This window comes from Labeo rohita, chromosome 5, assembly GCF_022985175.1.
Source record: "Labeo rohita strain BAU-BD-2019 chromosome 5, IGBB_LRoh.1.0, whole genome shotgun sequence".
NCBI classification, from domain to species: Eukaryota; Metazoa; Chordata; class Actinopteri; order Cypriniformes; family Cyprinidae; genus Labeo; species Labeo rohita.
Genome location: NC_066873.1, coordinates 45,701,054 through 45,723,009, shown reverse-complemented (window position 1 = coordinate 45,723,009; position 21,956 = coordinate 45,701,054). Strand labels below are relative to the sequence as shown.

The window sequence follows — 21,956 nt, the reverse complement described above, 5'->3', positions numbered from 1 at the left end:
CACAGCTGTGAGATGTACACTTTTCTTTCTCTTAATGTTTTTTTCTGCCACAGAAATCTCACAATTCTGACCTTTTTTTGCTCAGAACTGAGAGTTTTTATCTTAGAATTTTGACCCCCTGCAAGAAAAAGTCTGAATTGAGAGAAAAAATGTTCCAATTACATGTTTATTTATTTATTATTTACTTATCCTGTGGGAGAAATGGGCTTCTATAAAGATTTGACTATAAGAGGAAAGCTGAAGCAGTCTTTATTGTATTACAGTCCTGAACTTTTTCCTAAAATGTTCTTTAATTCATTTTTCTTTGAAATAATATGTATGATGACAAGAACTATTCAAATAAAATGGATTTTTACAGTATGCTTGACCTGGCCCTTTATGAAGTGAAGTATATTTATAAAGTAAACTTTGAAAAGGTTAATATAGACTATAGTTAGAAGTTTTTTTTTTTTTTTTTGATAAAAAGACAAAAAAGTTTATTATTACATATTGATGACCAATATTAATTTTTGCATTTAAAGATTTTGTATCTTGTGTATTCTAATATTGTAATATTTTAATATTTAATTTTTTACATCAAGAGTTTTTAACAGCACTTGTGAGAAAATCTCAAAAACTCATTATTATTTTTATTATTTTATTTGCAAAAATAAAATAAAAAAGCTAATTCATTACCTGTTGAACAGTGAGCCTTTAAAACATTACATGTTTATAATTATATTAATGCAGCATATGTAATGACTATAAAATACAAGAAGAGAAAAACAACGCAATTTTGGGTAAACGTAAAATAAACAAGTGAATGAAATAAATGAATATAAAACAATTTATATAATAAATAAAACTTTGTAATAATAAAAAAAAGCAATAAAAATATTAAGCAAACTAAACTTTATCAATAAAATCATTACAAATAAAAACATTCTCATTTTGTTTCAGGAATCTGTCAGTTTATTACTATTTAATTTATTTTATCTCAATCAAAAAATGTAAGCGAGCCGGAAGTGAGCCAGAAAAGATTTGCTTTATAGATTATATGCATTATAAATTTTTCTAGACGTTTTAGAGGTAGCAAATAACTTTTTTTAATTAAAAGAGTGAAATAATGGGTGTGTTAAAACACAACAAACGTCGCAGAGAATGATGTTGTGGGTGGAGCTTAGGCGAACGCGATGACGCATTTCGGCTGCGTCAACCAATGATTAATCGCGCCGAACGCGCAAAATTTGAAATTCATCAGGAAGTGTTGAACATTTCCACACAGCAGTCAGTCCGTCAGTCCGTCAGCGATGTTCATCGAAAACGCGATTAATCTACACTAACTCTCATTTACCGGTTCAGACATTCTCACGTGAGCATTTGGTGAGCATATATCTAATCTTCTTTCATAATGAGCTCAATGTGTCTGTTAAATGCGACCGTTATGAACTCAACGGTAAATAACGAGGGAAAGTGTCAAACTAAAACATTGCTGCTTTGATTTCGATGTCAATAACGTCTGTTAATCGTCTTATGAGTGATTTCAGAAGCGATGGCAGTTTATTTTTATAAAATATTAAACCTGTTTGTATAATGACAGGAGTAGTTCGCTGTCAGGTAACGTTAACTTCATCTGTCATGGTCAAATGTTTATAGTTTGATGTATGAGGTTGTCAGTTAATCAGTTCAACAGATTCATGTCACAAATAGATTTAAAGTTTATGGTTTGCTATTAATAGTTTATTTGATGAATTCGTTCTGATACTGATATAAATGTTCATGTCTTGTGGCAAATTAACGTTTAAAATACAAATGTTTCTCTGTGTATAAGACTTAGAGTTAAGAATAAAAGTTTAAAATGATTTTACATGAACTGTAAAAACTCCACACTGCTTGTCATGTCAACTATATATACACTGTGTGCAGAATTATTAGGCATGTTGATATTCTGGTCATATATTTTTTCCAAACACATTTTACCAATTCCAAACCACATCAGTCTTAATAACTACTGTTAATTTTGTATTTAATCATTTATATGTGATATATAATTGTCCGTGAAGGCTGGAAGTGAAAAACTCCTTATATTCAGGTGTGCATAATTATTAGGCATGTTTTCTTTTACAGATAAAATGAGCCAAAAAAGATATTTAACCCAGACTGAAAAGTCCAAATTATTAAATGCCCATGAGAAGAACGCAATACTAATGCATTACAAGAATTTGCAAAGTTAAGGCTTGACCATTGGACAGCGAAATGCTTGTTTGGTCTGCATGGTCAGAAAAAACAGGTGGAGAAGAAAAGACGCATGTTAACTGCAAAAGAATTAGGAATTAAGGTGAAGAATTAGGTGTGACACCATCAGGAACCGTTTTCCAGAACTGCAACCTACCTGGAGTCTTCAGAAGTACAATGTGTCAGGTTCTCAGAGACTTTGCTTGGTAAAAAATCCTAAAAAATGCCCCTGCCTTAATAAGAATAACAAGCTGACGTGTTGTGAAAGACATGAAGACAGGTTTTTTTTTTTTATAGGCTTTATAGACAGATAAGTTGAGAGTGACTCGTGAAGGACAAGCATCACATTCTCTTTTATTGCATTCTTCTCATGGGCATTTAATAATTTGGACTTTTCAGTCTGGGTTAAATATCTTTTTTGGCTCATTTTATCTGTAAAAGAAACATGCCTAATAATTATGCACACCTGAATATAAGGAGTTTTTCACTTCCAGCCTTCACGGACAATTATATATCACATATAAGTGATTAAATACAAAATGAACAGTAGTTATTAAGACTGATGTGGTTTGGAATGTGTTTGGAAAAAAAATATGACCAGAATATCAACATGCCTAATAATTCTGCACACAGTGTAGATGTGTTGATATGTTGTGCATGAATAATTAAGCTTTTAGTTTTACTGAAACCTTGTTTTTATACTAACATTTGGGTTTGAAGTTGTTTTAACACTTTAGATGGCTGTATTATCATTGCAGCACTGATACAGTTTGCATGTGTCTTGAATCCTGGTGAACGCTCTGCTTAGATAACATGATTGGGCGTGGGCATTTTCCCATAATTGCAGTCATTACACATAACACAGTCATGTAGTTGATGTAGAGACGTCACATTTATTGCTTATGTTTGCCCTACAGTGATGTTGAAGTTTAAATATGGAGGCCACGGCAGCGTTAAAGATCTGTCTGCCGTCGACTCCATCACAAGCCGCTGCGCTCGACTCAATCAGCTGCTGCAGGTGAGCTCTCATCACCGGTTTAGTCTGTCAGAGGCAAGAGATCATCTATATGCCAGTGTTCCACTAAAATATTATTGCTAAATATTAACATTAGAATAATATTACACATTTATAAGGATACAAATATTGAAGATGCCCTCTTGTTTGAAGGCTTCAAATGTGATCTTGGACCACAAAAGTCAGTCTTAAGTAGCATGGGTATATTTGTAGCAATAGCCAAAAATACATTGTATGGGTCAAAATTATAGTTTTTTTCTTTTATGCCAAAAATCATTAGGATGTTAAGTAAAGATCATGTTCCATGAAAATATTTAGTAAATTTCCTACCGTAAATATATCAAAACTTTATTTTTAATTAGTAATATGCATTGATAGGAACTTCATTTGGACAACTTTAAAGGTGATTTTTTTTTTTTTTTTTTTGGCTACCTCAGATTCCAGACTTTCAAATTGTTGTATCTCGGCCAAATATTGTCCTATCCTAACAAACCAATGGAAAGCTTATTGATTCAGCTTTTAGGTGATATATTCAAAGTCCTCAAAATTCGAGGATTCAATATTTCATGTATTCGAAGTCTTCAAAAAATGGGCCCTTATGACTGGTTTTGTGGTCCAGGGTCACAAATTCTCTGTAGAATGGGAATCTCATTGACGCATTATTTTCATGCATCATGTTGTCAAAAATTCAGACATTTATACACAAAAACATTGTTCTTCTAAGGTAATAACTTGTGTATAAATTAATTTATTGAAAAAAAAACATATGACTTGTATATGTAAAAAATTCACAATGCAACATGATGATTTCATTTGGTATCACTACTACTGATATTATTGTTGTTATTATTAAACACCTGTTTTTTGTAGTGCAGTAGGAAATACTAAATAGTAAAATATTTGTTGATTTCATTTTAAAACTTCAAATAAAATTATTTTAGTCATATTCGTTATTTTTGTCATTAGCCAATCACATGCCTGAACAATGGAGCATACTACAGTTTGAAACACTTATTGCAAAATGTTTCTCACCCAAATGTCCTGTTTCAACAGGAAATATGTCAACACATAAAAGAAATGTGTGCCTCAAATTATTTTATGGGTCTTAATTGATTGGATATGGTTAGTGTGTTTGGTGTCTATATCTGCATTTAAAGATATTATTATTACATTGCTGTAATTTCCATCACACACTTTTTGTTTTAGAGTTTTTCATTTATCAAATGATGTTTTTCAGTATTAATACACTGCCAAAGGAAGTCAAATGTTTCTGCAGATACGAGACAGAAGTTTAAGTCAGTATTAAGCATAAAATAATGTCTTTAGAATCATTCATGCATGTGAAAAAGGCTTAAGAACTGAACAAATAGTTGTAATATAGCTCAGATTCAGACAGGAATCACGTCTTTGTGGTGTTTTCTGCTAATTAAGTGTTAATACAAGACAAAAGCAAAAATGCACTATAAAAACTTTCCATATAATTATTGTGTTGTACAGTGAATGTTTGTGTTTTTTCAGGGGAAGTGCAGCACGTCAGGTTCTTCCGGAGTGAATGGAGTGCCCAGAGAAACTCTGATTGATGCTTTTCTGCTGCTCTATCAAGAGTGTGCCACACCAGAGCTCATGAAGATCAAACATGTGGCCAACTTTGTCAATAAATGTAAGCGGCTTAATGTGCGCCCTAACCTGGAATCAGTCAAATAGCCATTTAGTGCTTGTTTTCATTGTATTGTGACCGTTTGTGTATCTTAGATGCTGAAGTGGTGGCTGAAGTTCAGGAACTGCTTCCTGGCAAGAAGGATTTCGAGATGAGGGGGATCGTGGGAAGGGGACACTTCTCTGAGGTGCAGGTGGTGAAGGAGAGATCTACGGGAGACGTATACGCCATGAAGATCATGGACAAAAACAGCCTGTGTTCACAGGACAATGTGAGTCAACTCTAAACCTGAAGCATTACAATGTGGGGAAAGCCTTGTGTTACTCCCCAAAAAATGCGGGGGACTATACATACATAACATAAATCGTAAAATAACTTGATTTATTGAAAGATAATGTATCTATGAAATAAGTGTGCAATTGTTTCACACAACATTTACAACCCTTTTCAGTGCTGCTTTAAACATTACACTGCTCATTATAACTACCAAATATTTATAACAAAATAAAGACTCAGACTTTGATCATACAGTTCAAGCGATTCACTAGCAAATACCAGATTACATTAAAAGAGCCATTCATTTTAGAATTTCAGCATTGCTTGAAATAATTTTTAAAAGCACTTATTGGGTGAAACGGAGCTTTTCGAAACACCGAATCCGTTAAATCATTGTGTCGCAAAATGATTCACTTGAGGCGCTCCAATCGCGAATCATTTGATTCACATCGGGATTTCAAATCGCGTATCGCAAATCAGATTTCGGAGTGGGTTCGCGAATCGTTTGATTTAGATCGGAACTTCAGAGCGGGTTTGCGAATCATTTCGCAAATTAAATGATTCACGATCCGCGCTCCGAGTCCTGATCTGAAATGATGGTTTGCAAATCTTTTGGTTTAAGTTAGGGGCCTTAAGTTGGCTTTGGAGGGTAACTATTCGGAGCGTGAATCGCGAATCTTTTGATTCAGATCATTTGATTCGCGCTCCGAGTGCTGATCTGAAATGATGCTTTGCGAATCATTATTAAGATCGCGATTTCGGAGCCCTATTGAATCATTTAATTTAGATCGGAACTTTGGAGTGGGTTCGCGAATGATTTAATGTGGATCGCAACTTCGGAGCAAGTTTGCGAATCATTTTGTGAATTAAATGATTCGCGATCCGCTCTCCGAGTCCTGATCTGAAATGATGGTTTGCAAATCCTTTGTTTTAAGTTGGGGGCTTTGGAGGGGGCTATTCGGAGTGTGAATCGCGAATCTTTTGATTCAGATCTTTTGATTCGCGCTCCGAGTGCTTATCTGAAATGATGGTTCGCGAATCATTATTCAGATCGCGATTTCGGAGCCCTATTGAATCATTTAATGTAGATCGGAACTTCGGAGCAAGTTTGCGAATCATTTCGTGAATTAAATGATTCGCGATCTGCGCTCCGAGTCCTGATCTGAAATGATGGTTTGCAAATCTTTTGATTTAAGTTGGGGGCTTTGGAGGGTAACTATTCGGAGCGTGAATCGCGAATCTTTTGATTCGCCCTCCGAGTGCTGATCTGAAATGATGCTTTGCGAATCATTATTAAGATCGCGAGTTCGGGGCCCTATTGAATCATTTCATTTAGATCGGAACTTCGGAGTGGGTTCGCGAATCATTTAATGTAGATCGAAACTTCGGAGCAAGTTTGCGAATCATTTCGTGAATTAAATGATTCGCGATCCGCGCTCCGAGTCCTGATCTGAAATGATGGTTTGCAAATATTTTGATTTAAGTTGGAGTCTTTCGATTCAGATCAAACTGAAATGTTATGTGCTTTATTTCTCCTTATGTTCTTAAGGTTGACATCATTGTATTCACTTTATTTTTGTCGTTTTGTTATATTAATATATTTTTATTTATCTATTTATCTTTTTTAGAATTTGAAAGACATTAAGTGAGATCTTTGTTTGAAGTCAATTAAAAAAGTAGTGCTTAAAGTCCTTCAGAGTCCTGGAATATCCTTCTACAGTATCTGTACGAATCCTATAAACCTGTTCATCTTGTTTAGGAAGTAGTGTAAAGGTTTTACAACATTTACTGTTGTTCAGCAAATTTTTGTGGGGAGAAATCCAGTCATTTCAAAAGAAATCCATGCAATCTAGGACACAAAAGATTTCCTCATGCAGATTTTGCATTGGTTGTGCCAATTTGCTGAGCAGCAGAAAGCTGCTTGGTTTGAAAGTGACTTGAAAGAGCTTTTTTGCAAGTCCTTGCTGTTTTTGTTTGCAACATGCTTCAGATGGTCAGCAAACAAACTGTGTTCAACGCCACCAGTGTCACTGAGCAAGAAACCTAACCTCAGGTTACTCCAGAATGATTTTCACTGTAAAAAATGGATAAAGGCATTAACTACATGACTATTTGAGTTAACTTGTATCTGTTGCATGTACGTATCCCAGGATCTCATAAAACAAAGTTCTTTTCTTTCTTTTTTTAGATGGCGTTCTTTGAGGAGGAGCGAAGCATCTTGGCCTTGAACTCCAGTCCTTGGATCCCTCAGCTTCAGCACGCTTTCCAGGACCAGGACCACGTCTATCTGGTCAGTGACTGCTTTAATCCAGGGTGGGAAATTTTCAGCAGTCAGTTTAGGCTGCTGGAGTTTCCTCTGCTGTGATTAATGATTTACCTTAAGTTTGTACTTAATGCAACACATTTCCAGCCACAAGTTACTATACACAAAAATGCACAAGGACCAGAACTTCCTTGAACTTCTTGGATTGTATTTATGGCCAGTTAGTAAACACTGAAACTGAAGCTTTATCCCAAAATTGTGATTTATGTAATCTAACTCAAACTCAACTAATACAGTAAGCTTGTTTTTTAAAAGGCAGAAGTGAGTTGTTGACATGTCAGGCTGTTTAACAAGGTGCGTTTTCCTTATGCAACCGGAAGTTTGAATGGCACATATCAAATGATTTGTTTTAATTTATGTTGGTTCATAGTAGATGTAGATGAAACTGGGATGATGTTTTTAACATCCATGAAGCACTTCACCTTTAAGAGGATTGAAAAACATGATCCTGCTGCTTTATTTAGCTAAAACTCCCTTTGTGTCAGCGGTGGGGCGTAACACGGTGCTTTGTCTGTCTTTTTAATGGATGTTTGTGATCATGGTGGGTGACAATACAGCGAATGTTCACAGTGTTCTCGTCCCGCTCCGTACAAACAGTGTCTGCGTCTTTTATCTGTAGAGAGCTGCAGTCTGACCTGAAGATGAGGACATGAAGTTTACTGCAAAGTTTAGATTCAGAGTTATAGAGAATATTTCCTATAGAGAGAGAGATGTGAGTTCATGCGAGTTCTTACATCAAGTGATCTGACATGTTTCTGAGAAATAAGGATGCTGCACGAGGATCAGAACTTCTTTGAACTGTTTGGGGTGAATCTATGGGGCTACTAATAATATTGATAATACTTTATATTTTTTATATACCTCAAGGTTTCTTTTCAAATACATGATATTTGAAGTGAGAAGTTCAACAGAATTTTGTGAATACGTGTTCCTTATGTCTGCAATTTAAAATGGGTCTCAAATGTACAAAGAAAGCTTTTAGCACTTTATTGTATTGCATCCTTTGGTTGTTGCTGCTTTTGCATGAAGTTTAATTCAACTCAAGTCAACTCTTTTGCACACTGTGTTGCTGTAAATCACTGTGGGTGTGAGCAGCCCTTCAGACAGTGATAGAGAGAGACTGATGAAAGAACTCTAATGCTCTCAGAATCATTCATTTAAATCTCAGAGTCTTTGTTCACTTGTTCTCATGGAGGGAAAGCATGGAAAGACAGTCTCACGTTTCCTCATGAGAGAACACTGTGTTCTCAGCTCAGTGAAGCGTCGCTCTTTTCAGCCGAATTGTTCATTTCTATGTCTTATTATTCTACTTAAGACCAGCAGAGCAAACCCTCAACGTCCAGTCCCACAATCCTTTACTGCTCGCAGGTGCCTACCTTACAGTTAACCAAAGAGTCTTTGATGTGAAAATCAGTGCAGATCTAACCAAAATATATCTGTAATGTGGGTAGATTAGCATTTTCTTGGTGACCCTTCAGTAGTGAATCCAGCTTTTGTTCTTCAGAGAAGAAAATTTGCCAATTTTAGTCCTTAAGACATCAAACATATTGTTTCGATGCTTTGGCATGTAGCTAAACTTAATAAACACCCGACAAAAACAGACTTGTCTGGGAAAACTGCTGCTCTGCCAAACCAAATCTGATTTAAATCTGCAAATTCCCCATGGTCTTAAGTGACATTATGCTTTCCATTATAACTAATTGTTTACTTAACTGGGATACTAGTTCACCCAAAAATGACCATTTCCTAAAAAGGTACTGTCTCATTTGATACTTAAGCGATTTACTATTCAAACTATTAGAGCCTATGTCAAATTAAAAGATGTTCATTTTCGTATGTTGACATCACTTTAAATGATTTTAATTAGCATGTATTCTGGGTGAAAATGAGCTTTTCGAATCTCAGAATCAGTTGAACCAGTGCGTCACAAAATAATTTACTTTCAAAGCGTTTCAATCGGATCACATATCACAAATCATTTGAATCAGATCGGGACTTTAAATTGTGAATCATGAATCATTTGATTTAGATTGGGACTTAAGAGTGGGCTTGCGAATCATTTGATTTGGTTCAACTTCAAAGTGGGTTTGCGACTCATTTAGCAAATTGAATGATATTCGCTCTGCGCTCCGATTGCTAATTTGAAATGATGGTTCGTGAATCATTACTCAGATTTGGACTTTGGAGCACAAATCGCAAATCCTATGAATCAGATTGGAACTTCGGAGCGGGTTCGCAGTTGTTTTGATTTAGATCAGAACCTCGAAACACATATCCCAAATTGTTTGATTCAGATCGGAACTTTGGAGCGCATATCGTAAATCTTTGTTTCAGATCAGAACTTCAGTGCGCGGAATGCAAATCATTTGATTCAGATTGGAATTTCGGAGTGGGTTTGCGAATCATTTGATTTAGATTGGAACTTCGGTGTACATATCGCAATTGTTTTGATTCAGATTGGAATTTCGAAGCGCATATTGCCAATCATTTGATTCAGATTGGAACTTTGGAGCACATATCACAAATCATTTGATTCAGATCGGAACTCGGAGCGGGTTAACAAATGTTTTGATTCAGATCAGAACATCGAAGTGCATATTGCAAATCATTTGATTCAGATTGGAACTCTGGAGCGGGTTTGCAAATAATTTGAATCAGATCGGAACTTCGGAACACATATCACAAATCGTTTGATTCAGATTGGAACTTTTGAGCGCAAATTATTTGATTCAGATTGGGATTTCGGTGTGGGTTCGCAATTTTTTTTTTTTTTTTTTTTATAACAGTAAAAAAAGATCAAGCCATTAAGGCAGTACAGTTTTAAAAACAAAACAAACAAGAGAAAATAAGCAACACAAATATAAATAGTATATTTTTGTTGTATTTCTATGTCGTATATTTTATTTCATTTCTTTTTTAGAACTTTTGAAAGCCATAAAAGCCTTATCAAATGTGATACTCAACAAAAATGCATGTTTTCAAACTTTTATACAATGTGTTTTGTCCAAAGGTTCAATAATTAAAATTTTTTTTTTTTTTTTTTTTTTTTTTTTTTTTTTGTTATTTCATATGTTAGGCTTTACAGGATAAACATGATCAGCAAGAGCGTCTTTAAATTCTTGTGGAGATAATCATATTTCCATAGATAATCTGCATCAGTTTTAGAACAGTGTTTGAAACTCTCTTAGTATATTGGTAGATGTGTTTGCGTTCGCATACTTATATATTTACGGCTTTATGGTCAGGGAATCCCTCACCTTAGCAAACAGTGCTTATAATTCCAATATTGCCTGTTTGGAATCAGTGTTATGAGTCCATTATAAATGTGTGTTTTTGTGTAATATTTCACTGATGCGCAGAAGCACAGACAGCGATTAGCTGTCGCCCCACGCAGGATCTGTGGGGTGTGGTGGAGGTTTTCCAGCTTCTCATGAGGGCAAACGCATGAAGCACAAAGTGACTAAAGAGACGATTTTCTATTTCTGCCACCTCCCTCGTTCCAGACGCCCCCGGCAAAAGGGGGAAAAAAACGAGTAATCTGTCTTTACCCGAGCGATGCGCTGAAAAGACCCTCACTAGCTTGTTGCTAGGATACGTGGGCTAGAATTCCGCGCTTGCCGTTCGTGTCCCGCCGGCTTTGCTTTCCATTCATGTTCTCTTGTGTGTGTGTTTGTGCGGGCATGTGTACACGCACGTGTGTGTTTTCACGCTCCGTTCTGTGTGTGAATGTGGTGATGATTTGCCCCAGAGCTTGTCACACAGGGGCAGATCACATCTGGAGCACGTGAGGAGCCCGTTTGAGGTTTGGTAACAGTGTGGAGGGAAGTTTCTGATGAACAACACAGTTGAGGGATTCATGATGATGCTACTGACTGTGTGTGTGTTTGAGGTGTGATACTGTGTCTGTACGTGTGTGTGTGTTTGAAGTGTGATTTGTTGGAAAAGAGCTTGACAATAAGGAGTGTGTGATGTTTATGTGATGTCTGTGTGATCAGTTATGTTAGATTACATGTTTAAGAATAGGTGAAATCTGTCAGTCTTTTTGTGTAACTGGCAGTGAGATTTCACATTTTAATGGCTTGCCAATATGTCAGTTGCCTCACCACCAAAATTGGATTTGAGATGTCAATAAATTATGAGATAATTGGGATTATAAATAAAAGTATATGTACAAAAATTATCAAAATTATTTTATTATAATTTAATATTATATTATATATTTATGTAAATATTTAATTCTATATTTATTTCATATAAAATAATTAATACTAGTTATATATAATGAATGAATTATAATTGTATATTTTTATTCATAATATATATTTAAAATTTCAATCAATACAATCAGTATATTGAGATAATTGGGATTATAAATCTAAGTTTATGTACAAAAATTAGATTTTTTTTTTAAAATTATAATTGCACATAACAATTATTATTGTATATATATTTTATTCATAATATTAAATATATACAAAAAAGATAATTTGAGATTCTGTCTATCTATCTATATATACTCTGTGTGTGTGTGTGTGTGTGTGTGTGTGTGTGTATATATATATATAATATGCATATGTAAAATATTTATTTTATATAAAATATTTAATAATAATTTTATATAATAAATGTATATTTTATTTGTAATATTTACATAAAATATCATTTGAGGTATTTCAATAAATTATGAGATAATTGGAATTATAAGTAAACGTATACTGTATGTACAAAAATTAGCATTAATTTGATTATAATTGTATATACTACTTATAGCAGTATATATTTTTATTTATAATTTTAAATATATACAAAATATATTATATCATTTATATACACATATACATATTTGTGTGTATATATATGTGTGTGTTTTATATATTACTTTATAAATATAAAAATATCAATATAAATACTTTATATAAAAAAAACTTTATACTTAATTTGATATAATATATTATAATTGTATATTTTTATTCATAATATTATTTATATATAATATCACTTGAGATATTTCAATAAATTATGACATAATTGGGATTATAAATAAATGTATATGTACAAAAATTATTAACATTAGTAACATTTATTTGATTTATAAATATTTATTTAAATAATGCTAATTATATAATTATTTTTGTTACAAGTATTAAAGTATATATTTATAAAAATAAAATCAAATTATATTTTTATATAATTTGTGTAATCTAATGTAAAAATACATTATTTATAATTATTTTGTTGTCATTTTCCACCATTGCTAGTTTTGTTATAATTTTTCATCAGAAGTTAGTGTATTTATTTATTCAGGACACACAAGTGTCAAAGAAGAACTTAAATGTGATGTGTTGTGTGATGTACACAGTATTACCATTATGTATATTGTCATTTTGCCAAATTACACTTTTTAATATAATTATTATGCATGTATTTAGGATGCATAAATGCTATGTAAATAGTCTCAGCGAGACAAAGGAATCAGACATTTAATTTCAGACATGCTTCAAATGTCTTTTTTCCTACTGCAGGATGTGATCAGACACAACGTCATTTGAGATGTGGTGGATATGTTCACAAGATAAATGATAAAAACGACAGAATTGCTCTGTGACGCATGTAAACGCACTGGACATTGTTAGCAGATGAATTAAAGCAGTGTGTGAAGTGTGTTTTAATGAGAGAACGAGTCTTTTCCCCTCACATGTATCACGTGGCTGAGTCTTGTATAATCTCTCGGGAATTTTGGGACGTAATTTTAATGATTATGATTACTTTCATGTTCTATTCCAGTAAAATGACTCTGGCTATTTTGCGTTCGCTTATAAAAACATCTTATTGATGTATCAGTCAGACGAGACTCTTGCCGATGCTCAATTAGAGATGCAGCGCTGCTGTAATCGCCAAATAATCACAATAAATAATTAACCGTTTACATTTGCATATATTCATTCGGAGAGTTTGTGAGGTTCACGCATCAGAAAACTCTGTTTAAATGTTCAGATCTTTTATAAAGTAATTATTTTGAGCCTGTGGTGTGGTTTCAGGCTGATATTGTCGCAGATACTGCGCCTATAAATAACCACACAGTCATTCATATACCTGCAGCATTCACATGGCTCTCTCTGTGATTCTCTCTGCTGTTTTTCCTTGGGTTTGCACATACGCCACTCTCTCAAGATGCAGTTTAGGCTAATTAGCTAATTGTCTAATTAGAATGATAATGGTGTAATCACAAGCTTTTATTTAGAATGTGTGATCGAGACGAGTGGCTGCTAATTAAACCCATGCGTGTCGACCGGACAGAGATCGTTGGTGCACTAATAGATTCACTTACAGGTGATTATTACGTAAGATCACGTTGTGAGATCGGCCGTACACCTGATGCTCAGTTTCATACTTACTGTAAACTCCTTATGTGCCCGTTATGTTCACTTTTGATGCGCTCGGGCTGTCATCGCATTGGATAAAATGTCAAAACAAGTGTCATTTATAAAGAAAGATTGTACATGCACACTTTACAAACAAAATATTTGACCAAAAAGGTTTTTGAGAAGAAAATTCTGTAGCATGTTTTTTGCTAGCTAATGCAACAAATTTTTTTTTTTTTTAGTGTGACTGGTGCGGCTCATGTGGAGCTCAAAAATATATATTTTTTTTAATTTCAATGAAATTAATATATTAGTTTGCAATTTTTTTTCTATTTCATATTTTGCATATTTAGGGGAATTTGTTACTAAATATGCGGAATAGGATTTATTACATATTAACCACATTAAGAGCATTTGATTGTATACACATGTGTGCATATCCTTTTTATTTTATTTCCTGGAAGAGAGACAAATTATAAATGCGTTTACCTGATCAAAGTTGATTTTAAGATTGTACATGTACACTTTATAAGCAAAACATTTTACAAAAGAGGTTTCAAAACCCTAGTTAATTGAATGTTAAGTAGAAATGATAAAGAAAAAAATCCTATGCAATGATATTCACAAGTTTTGGTGCTGCTTGTGTGGCAGTCAAAAATGACTTTTTTAGATGATAGGAATGTACTGTGTTTTAGTTTGCTCATGTTTTTTTATTTAGTATTTTGTCATTTTAAGGGGATTTTATGGTACTAATTTATATTTGTGGAATAGTTGGGATTCATTTATTACCTATTAACCACATTCAAACTTTGTGAAAATCAAAGCCATAAATCTAAACATATGTTTTATGTTTACAGTATTGAATAGATAACGTTTCAAATTTGAGGTTGATGTCTCAAAAAATGAGTTTTCAGTAAGATATTGTTTGGGTGCAGTACCGAATGTTACCACTAGCTTACCATTCTTTTCCACGGGGTTTCTTGGTTTTTAGTTTATTTATTTATTTATACTTTTTTTTTTTTTTTTTTTTTTTTTTTTTTCCCTGGACCATTAAATCATGCCCATGTTTTTTTGTGTGTGTGTTCACATAGCCAGTGTCAAAACCTTTACCAAGTTTTGTACCATTCTGGTAAAGTGAAAAACAAACAAACATTTTTTTCTCTGTCAAAAATGACCCAATAGCACCAGAGGGTTATGTGTCCAAAACTGCTTTATATGAAGTAATAAGTTTTTACACTGCTTTTACTCAGACTTAATCCATTGCATCAAATGCATGTTTATGTGTTGCAGAAGTTTGATGTTTGTGTTTTTAACAGGTGATGGAGTTTCTGCCTGGCGGTGATCTCATGGCTTTGATGAACAGATATGAAGATCAGATAGACGAGTCTATGGCTCAGTTTTACCTGGCAGAGCTCGTACAGGCCATTCACTCGCTTCATCAGATGGGATACGTTCACAGGTACAACAAAACACACATTATTTTTATTAAATAGCAAAAATCCTTTAGTTTGTTCCAGCCATTAACAAGATGTAATATTTTCTATTGCTAGTCACTGACAGGTGTAAGGTGGAGGGACATTCTCCTTTTAGAGAGCATTTGATTATATAAGGACCTGAGTGTTTTTTTTAAATATATGTATTTTTATTTTTATATTTGCTTTATTTTTATTTATTTTATGTAATTTATTGTATCTTTAAAATATATTTTACTTAATTTTTTATTTTGTTTTTCTCTGAGAGAAACTACATTCTAAATTTGTTTATCTCCAAGAATGCATTTTAAATAAGCAAGTTTTGATTTCATTATAAAGAAGGATTATGAAGAAGAATTTATTTTATTTTATTTTGTTTGGTTTTATTTCATTTTATTTTATTTGTAATTGTTCTTAATTGAATTTATTTTTTTTATATATATCTTATTTTGATAGATATTTTTCATAGAAAAGAGACTAAATTCTAAATGTTTACCTTGTTTTGTTTTTTGTGTGTTTGAACTAAATGTGTTAGAAATGAGTGAGTTTTTCCTCATTCTGAGGTTACAGTTCTTACTAAATCCTCTCCTCCTTTCTGTATTTTTCCTCACTCATTTGTGCTTGTTCTCTGTTTCTTTTGTCAGAGATATTAAACCAGAGAACGTTCTGATCGACCGGACGGGTCACATTAAACTGGCTGACTTTGGATCGGCAGCCAGATTGACTGCTAACAGAACGGTAACGAGTGTGGCATTATTCTGATATTATTCAGATGTTATTCAGAGAGAAACCCGTCGTTTGATCATGTGCACCCTGAGTTTGATTTGACTGAATATGTTTAAAATATGTTGTTTGTGCACCATGTGTTACCTCCACTTTAAACAGTCAGATTCTGGACTCTTTCAGATTAATTGAACAGTGTGTTGTTATTTGGGGCAGGTGACGTCCTCCAAGCTCCTAGTGGGTACTCAAGACTTCCTGGCCCCTGAGATCCTGTCCGCGCTTAACGGAGGGTCGACATGCACCTACGGCCCTGAGAGCGACTGGTGGTCTCTGGGCGTCATCGCTTATGAAATGATCTACATGAAGTCACCTTTTGCTGACGGCACAACCACAAAAACTATCAACAACATCATGAACTTTCAGGTAAGTCTAGCAGCTTCTGCTGATGGTGTGACATTTGGAGGTTCAGTCTGAATTACACTTTATTTGTCTTCCACACTAATCTGCATTAATGAGGAGGTTCGAAACACTAATTTGTTTACATCATTCCAGAATGTTTCATTCTACTATACAAAGTGCTTAGTAAAAATATATGGTTACATAATGCATATTAAATTATTTATATGTGATTTTCCCTTTACTTTTCAGTCATAAACGATGCCTTCGTTACATTGAACTTTTAAAAAATGTTACAGTTTTACTGGTTTCTTAATGTAATTATGTTTGTTTGTCTGTTCATTCATTTGTTTGTTTGTTCATTCATTCATGTTCAGTTTCCTGAAAGAGACTGAATTCTAAATGTATTTACCCACCAAAAGTTATTTTTAACTTTTATGGAAAAACTAGTATATGCTAGATGCTATTTTTATTTATTTGTTTACTTTTGTTTCACAGTTATATAATTCATGGAAATTGATTACATATAATTCAGTAATAATAAGGGCATGTTTTTACATTGTTTCTGTTTTGATTTTAATAATTGTACTATTTTACTTGGTAAAAATGTTACATGGTATGTAATTTTTTGTTTCGTGTTTTTTTTTTTTTTCTTCCCGTTTCTAGATTCTAAATGTGTTTACCTGCTAAAAGTTACTTTTAACTTGTATGAAAAAATTAGTATATGTTAGATGCTGTTTTATTTATTTATTTTTGTTTCACAGTTATATAATCCATGGAAACTGATTGCATATAATTCAGTGATAATGAAGGCATTTTTTTTACATTGTTTATGTTTAGCTTTTAATCATTTTGCAATTTTACTTGGTAACACTTTTTTTCCTGTTTCTAAATTCTAACTGTGTTTACCTGCTAAAAGTTAATTGTAACTTTTATAAATAATCTAGCGGATGCTAGTTTTTATTTTATTTTATTTTTTATTTTGTTTAGTTTTGTTTTTTTTTAGTTCTATAATGCATATTAAAATGATTACATATGATTTTTCCTTTATTTTTTTTATGATACACAAAGTGAAAACATGCCTTTGTTATTTGTAGCTTTTAGTCATTTTATTATTTTACTTGTTGCATTAAACATTTTGAATGTGCTTGAAATCAATGGCTGTTTGATTTAAAAAAAAAAAAAAAAAAAAACAGTATTAAAGTTGTAAAACAAATATTAAACAAATTCAATTGCATCTATAAAATCAGCTCTACAGAAGTCAATAGTGTCATGATTCTGCTCAATTCAGTTTAATGTTAAATTCATTTCAGTTCAGTAACAGTGTCAGTGCTGCAAATATATCATAAATCTTTGTTGTTATCTGATAGTGTCAGTGCAGTCAAATTGATAATATTCCAGAATATTAATTATTTTAGAGTTATATAACCTTACTCTGCATATGAAAATGTGATGTTTTCTTGCTTGTGTTTTGCTCCCAGCGTTTTCTGAAGTTCCCAGAGGAATCCAAAGCCAGCGCTCAGTTTGTGGACCTGCTTCAGAGTTTGTTATGTGGATCGCGGGAGCGTCTGGGATACGAGGGCCTGCGCTCGCATCCGTTCTTCGCCTCCATCGACTGGACCAACCTGAGACACGGTAAGACATTCGGTACTCAGAGTTAAAAGTTCACTGGTGCTGAAACACAATGAAGCCGCGCCACCATCAGAGGCCTCGTCAATGTGTCTGCAACGTAATTTTTCCTTGTACCTGTTAATTACGGGTTATTAATCATTAGACTGACTTGCTGCTATTTCTGTCCCCTTTAAAGTGATTACTTCTCTGGTGTAATTGCTGGATTTGTTATAGTGGGTTGGGATGTGTCTGAGTGCACAGATTGCTCTGCAGGTTTAAGTGAAACACAGATGATCTGAATTAATTCATTAAGCCTGTGGCGTAAAGCCTAGAGTTTCTTCTACATCTGCTGTAAGACTTTAGGATTGATAGCGCCGGGTGGGCAGCATGAGCATTATCTTAAATCACCGTATTAGTACTTTTGTTTCACAGTAAACACATTGCAATAGTGATATTTGTGCATACTGTATTTGTAGCACTGGATAATCAGTTGACAGCATTTGGAGTCACACTCTGATAACAAACTATGTTTATTGGAAAATAAAAAGCCACCATATGTTTAATAATGCATTAACTTGCACACACACATGAACACACACAGTCTTGTGCGCCTCTGGGGGCAGCGGGTGTGTTTCTGTGGCATTAGTCAGATTATGGAGTGTGCAGGTGTTCTCACAGAGAGAAGCGCTCAGATAGTCACACAGCCAGACCCTAATGAGATAACACACCTCTCACAAACACACAATGTAACGTGCTCATCTCTTGCTCATACTGCTGTGTTTTCTGCAGGATCCCACTTTTTAACTGCTGCTGTCGTATAAACAGCTCGTCTGTATATAGTTTGATTTAAAAGGATGTAATGATGAATCAAGATTCTTTCCCTCTAGAGCTGGTTGATATAGCTACAAAAATCTTAGTATTTTCCCCAATTTTGACACGAATCAGTATATACCAATATTGTTGCACATTTGCTCTTTATTTTTTCATTTATTTTTTGTCTTCTACACTAAGTGCAAATAGCCCACCTTGTTGGCAGAGGCTATTTAATTTGAAATGTTTCGAGTATAAAGTTGAAAAGTTGAAAATCTTAGCAATTAAAGATAATAATGTGTAGCCTGTGCATGCAAATTGTCTGGATTGGGAGCACCGGGAGAAGTTGCCAGGCCTGTATATGTGGGATCATTGGCAGAAATCATACCACAAGTTATACTCGCTTGGAAATAATATTTCAGTCTTCAGTTGCATTCATTAGGCCTATTTGTAGTGCGCCAGCCACCCATTAATAGCAATAAGCTTTGTGCTTTTGGTACTTTTAATATAAAACAAACCCTCAGCTTTCAAAATCTGTCAGTTTTACAGCAAAATACAAACAGTGTGTATTGCAATAATGTGTTTTTCATGCTCTTTCATGTGGCGGGACAGATTGCTGTATTCATGTGAATCAACTGTCTTTTCGATTATAATGAGACATTTGTTTCATTTAATTATACTGTTTTCTTTGTGAAAAGTCCATCACCTACTCTGCAAAAACGTATGTGCCATTTATTCTTTCTTTCCTGACATGTATTTGTTAAAAACAACAAAACGTTCTGAAGGATGAAGTGGACTTCAACTCGTTAACATAACTTATATTGTTGTCTTTTCTGAGATAAATAAGTGACTATTCATAAGCTGTTTTATCCAATACAATATTTTTGAGTTTTGTTGTTTTTAATATAACACAGTTCAGTTCTGCTTTAGTTTATAGCACAATATAAACATGAAGGAACATCAGAAGGAATTAAAAAAAAAATAATGCTATAGGATAATAATTTAATAAATTAATGAAACGAATGTCTCATTATTGTAATTGGAAACATGACAGATTCACATGCTGCTTAAACAGACGCAAATACAGTGATCAGTCACATGCCACATTGTAGAGTGTGAAAAACACATTATTGTAATGGAAATATTGTTTGTATTTTGCTTTTGAAAGCTGAGAGTTTGGAATATCGCCCAGTTCTCCGAATCCGGCCATTTGCATGCACAATAGGCTAGAAAATACTATCAAAATATTATAACCTTAATCTTGTAATTGCTATGAATTAATTCTCTAAATTTTGAATTGATTCTCAATGTTTTGACTATTCTCGAAATACTTAGACTTTGTTCTCAAAATATTTAGACTTTATTCTTGAAATATTATGACTGTAATGTCATAATCTTAGTTTTTTTTATTTATTTATTTTTTTTAACATGCCACTAAAATGTTGTCATACATATCTCAACGGAAAGACATTTATTTTCAATAAGAATGAAGTAAATAATTAAAACGTTGAAAATAAAGTATCGGGTTAAGGTAGGTGTAGTGAGAGCTTTATTGCCTCAATAAGGTGGCATCCATTTAATAATTGAAAAATTTAAATTATAATGAAATTAAAATTACAATTTACACTTAATACATTATTATTGCATGCTGTTTTATAATATACTACAATATTGAGGTGCAGATAATTGCCAGTATTTGCAATAAATACTATAGCAGAAAATACTATATTATCTATAGCTATTTGCAGTAAAAAGCATATCATTAAAATAACTGCTACATATAAAATATGTATATATATGTGTATATATGTGACCCTGGACCACAAAACCAGTCATAAGGGTCAATTATTTGAAATTGGATAAATTGGATTTGGATAAAAGGCTGGATAAATAAGCTTTCCATTGATGTATGGTTTGTTATGATAGGACAATATTTGACCAAGATACAACTATTTGAAAATCTGGAATCTGAGGTTGCAAAAAAATCTAAATATTGAGAAAATGCCTTTTAAAATTTAAAGTTCTTAGCAATGCATATTACTAATCAAAAATTAAGTTTTGATATATTTACAGTAGTAATTTTACAAAATATCTTATTGGAATATGATATTTATTTAATATCCTAATGATTTGTGGCATAAAAGAAAAATCAATAATTTTGACCCGTACAATGTATTTTTGGCTATTGCTACAAATATACCCCAGCGAGTTAAGACTGGTTTTGTGGTCCAGGGTCACATATGTCCTGCTCACGCTTGTCAAGCTTTAATGCTAAAAAAAGAAAAAGACGCAAAAGTATCACAGAATGATCACAAGTGCAGCGCAATTGTTCTGAGCGTCTGGTGATAAACTGAAATGTAATATAATATTTAACAAAAATCCTGACCTTGGCCATTGTTTTACACATTCATGAGGATCTTTTAGCAGTGCAGAATATTCCAGCTTACCCAGAAAAAGCACATAAGTTGTGAGAAATCAAGAGTGGTAAAAACATGACACAGAAATGCAATCCATGTGCTTCTGAATCTGTCGTGTTTGTTGCAAACACAAGTTATCACATTCACATCTGCCATCTGTCATTCTGACTGTCATGACAACCGCAGATCCGGTCCAGAGATACTCAACTCACTGAAGAAAGTACATGGATACTTTTGTGGGGATTTACAGGCATTGCATTTCATGTTTTTTTTGTTGTTGTTGTTGTTTTTTAATCTTGTTTTCTCAAAACTGTGTGCTTGTGTGCTTTTCCTGGGCAACTGAATTCCTGTGCTAATAATCTCATGAACACACACTCGTTTACAGAAGATCAACACAGATGTATTCTGACGGACACTATCAGATTTTTCTTCCCAGCCACATGGTTATCAGAGCAAATCATGGCTTTTACTGATTCAGTGCCACATTTAATTACGATTGTCCATACAGAAACTGTGTGTAGCTAGTAATCATAAGGTGAGAAAGGAGTTAAACTAGCTTAAATACTTATAAATACTTTATATCTTGTATATTTATAAACAAAGATGTGTCGCACAGCTCTTTCTCGCATCCCCCATCATTGTAGTTGTTGCTGGTATTGCATCACATGCAGAAAAAGAAG

The 21,956-nt window shown here is 33.5% G+C and overlaps 1 protein-coding gene across 7 annotated transcripts in view; it reads left to right on the top strand.

Moving 5' to 3' along the window:
* The first annotated feature begins 1,245 nt into the window (after positions 1–1,245).
* cita (citron rho-interacting serine/threonine kinase a) overlaps positions 1,246–21,956 on the top strand; it is a 103,512-nt gene continuing 82,801 nt past the window's right edge. For all 7 annotated transcript variants that reach the window (XM_051110016.1, XM_051110015.1, XM_051110013.1 and 4 more), the window contains exons 1-9: positions 1,246–1,362; positions 3,132–3,232; positions 4,748–4,889; positions 4,982–5,157; positions 7,351–7,452; positions 15,164–15,306; positions 15,964–16,057; positions 16,259–16,465; positions 17,920–18,073. In XM_051110016.1, coding sequence (XP_050965973.1) covers positions 3,134–3,232; positions 4,748–4,889; positions 4,982–5,157; positions 7,351–7,452; positions 15,164–15,306; positions 15,964–16,057; positions 16,259–16,465; positions 17,920–18,073 — 1,117 coding nt within the window. In that variant the 5' untranslated portion in view covers positions 1,246–1,362; positions 3,132–3,133. The remainder of the gene's footprint in view (positions 1,363–3,131; positions 3,233–4,747; positions 4,890–4,981; positions 5,158–7,350; positions 7,453–15,163; positions 15,307–15,963; positions 16,058–16,258; positions 16,466–17,919; positions 18,074–21,956) is intronic.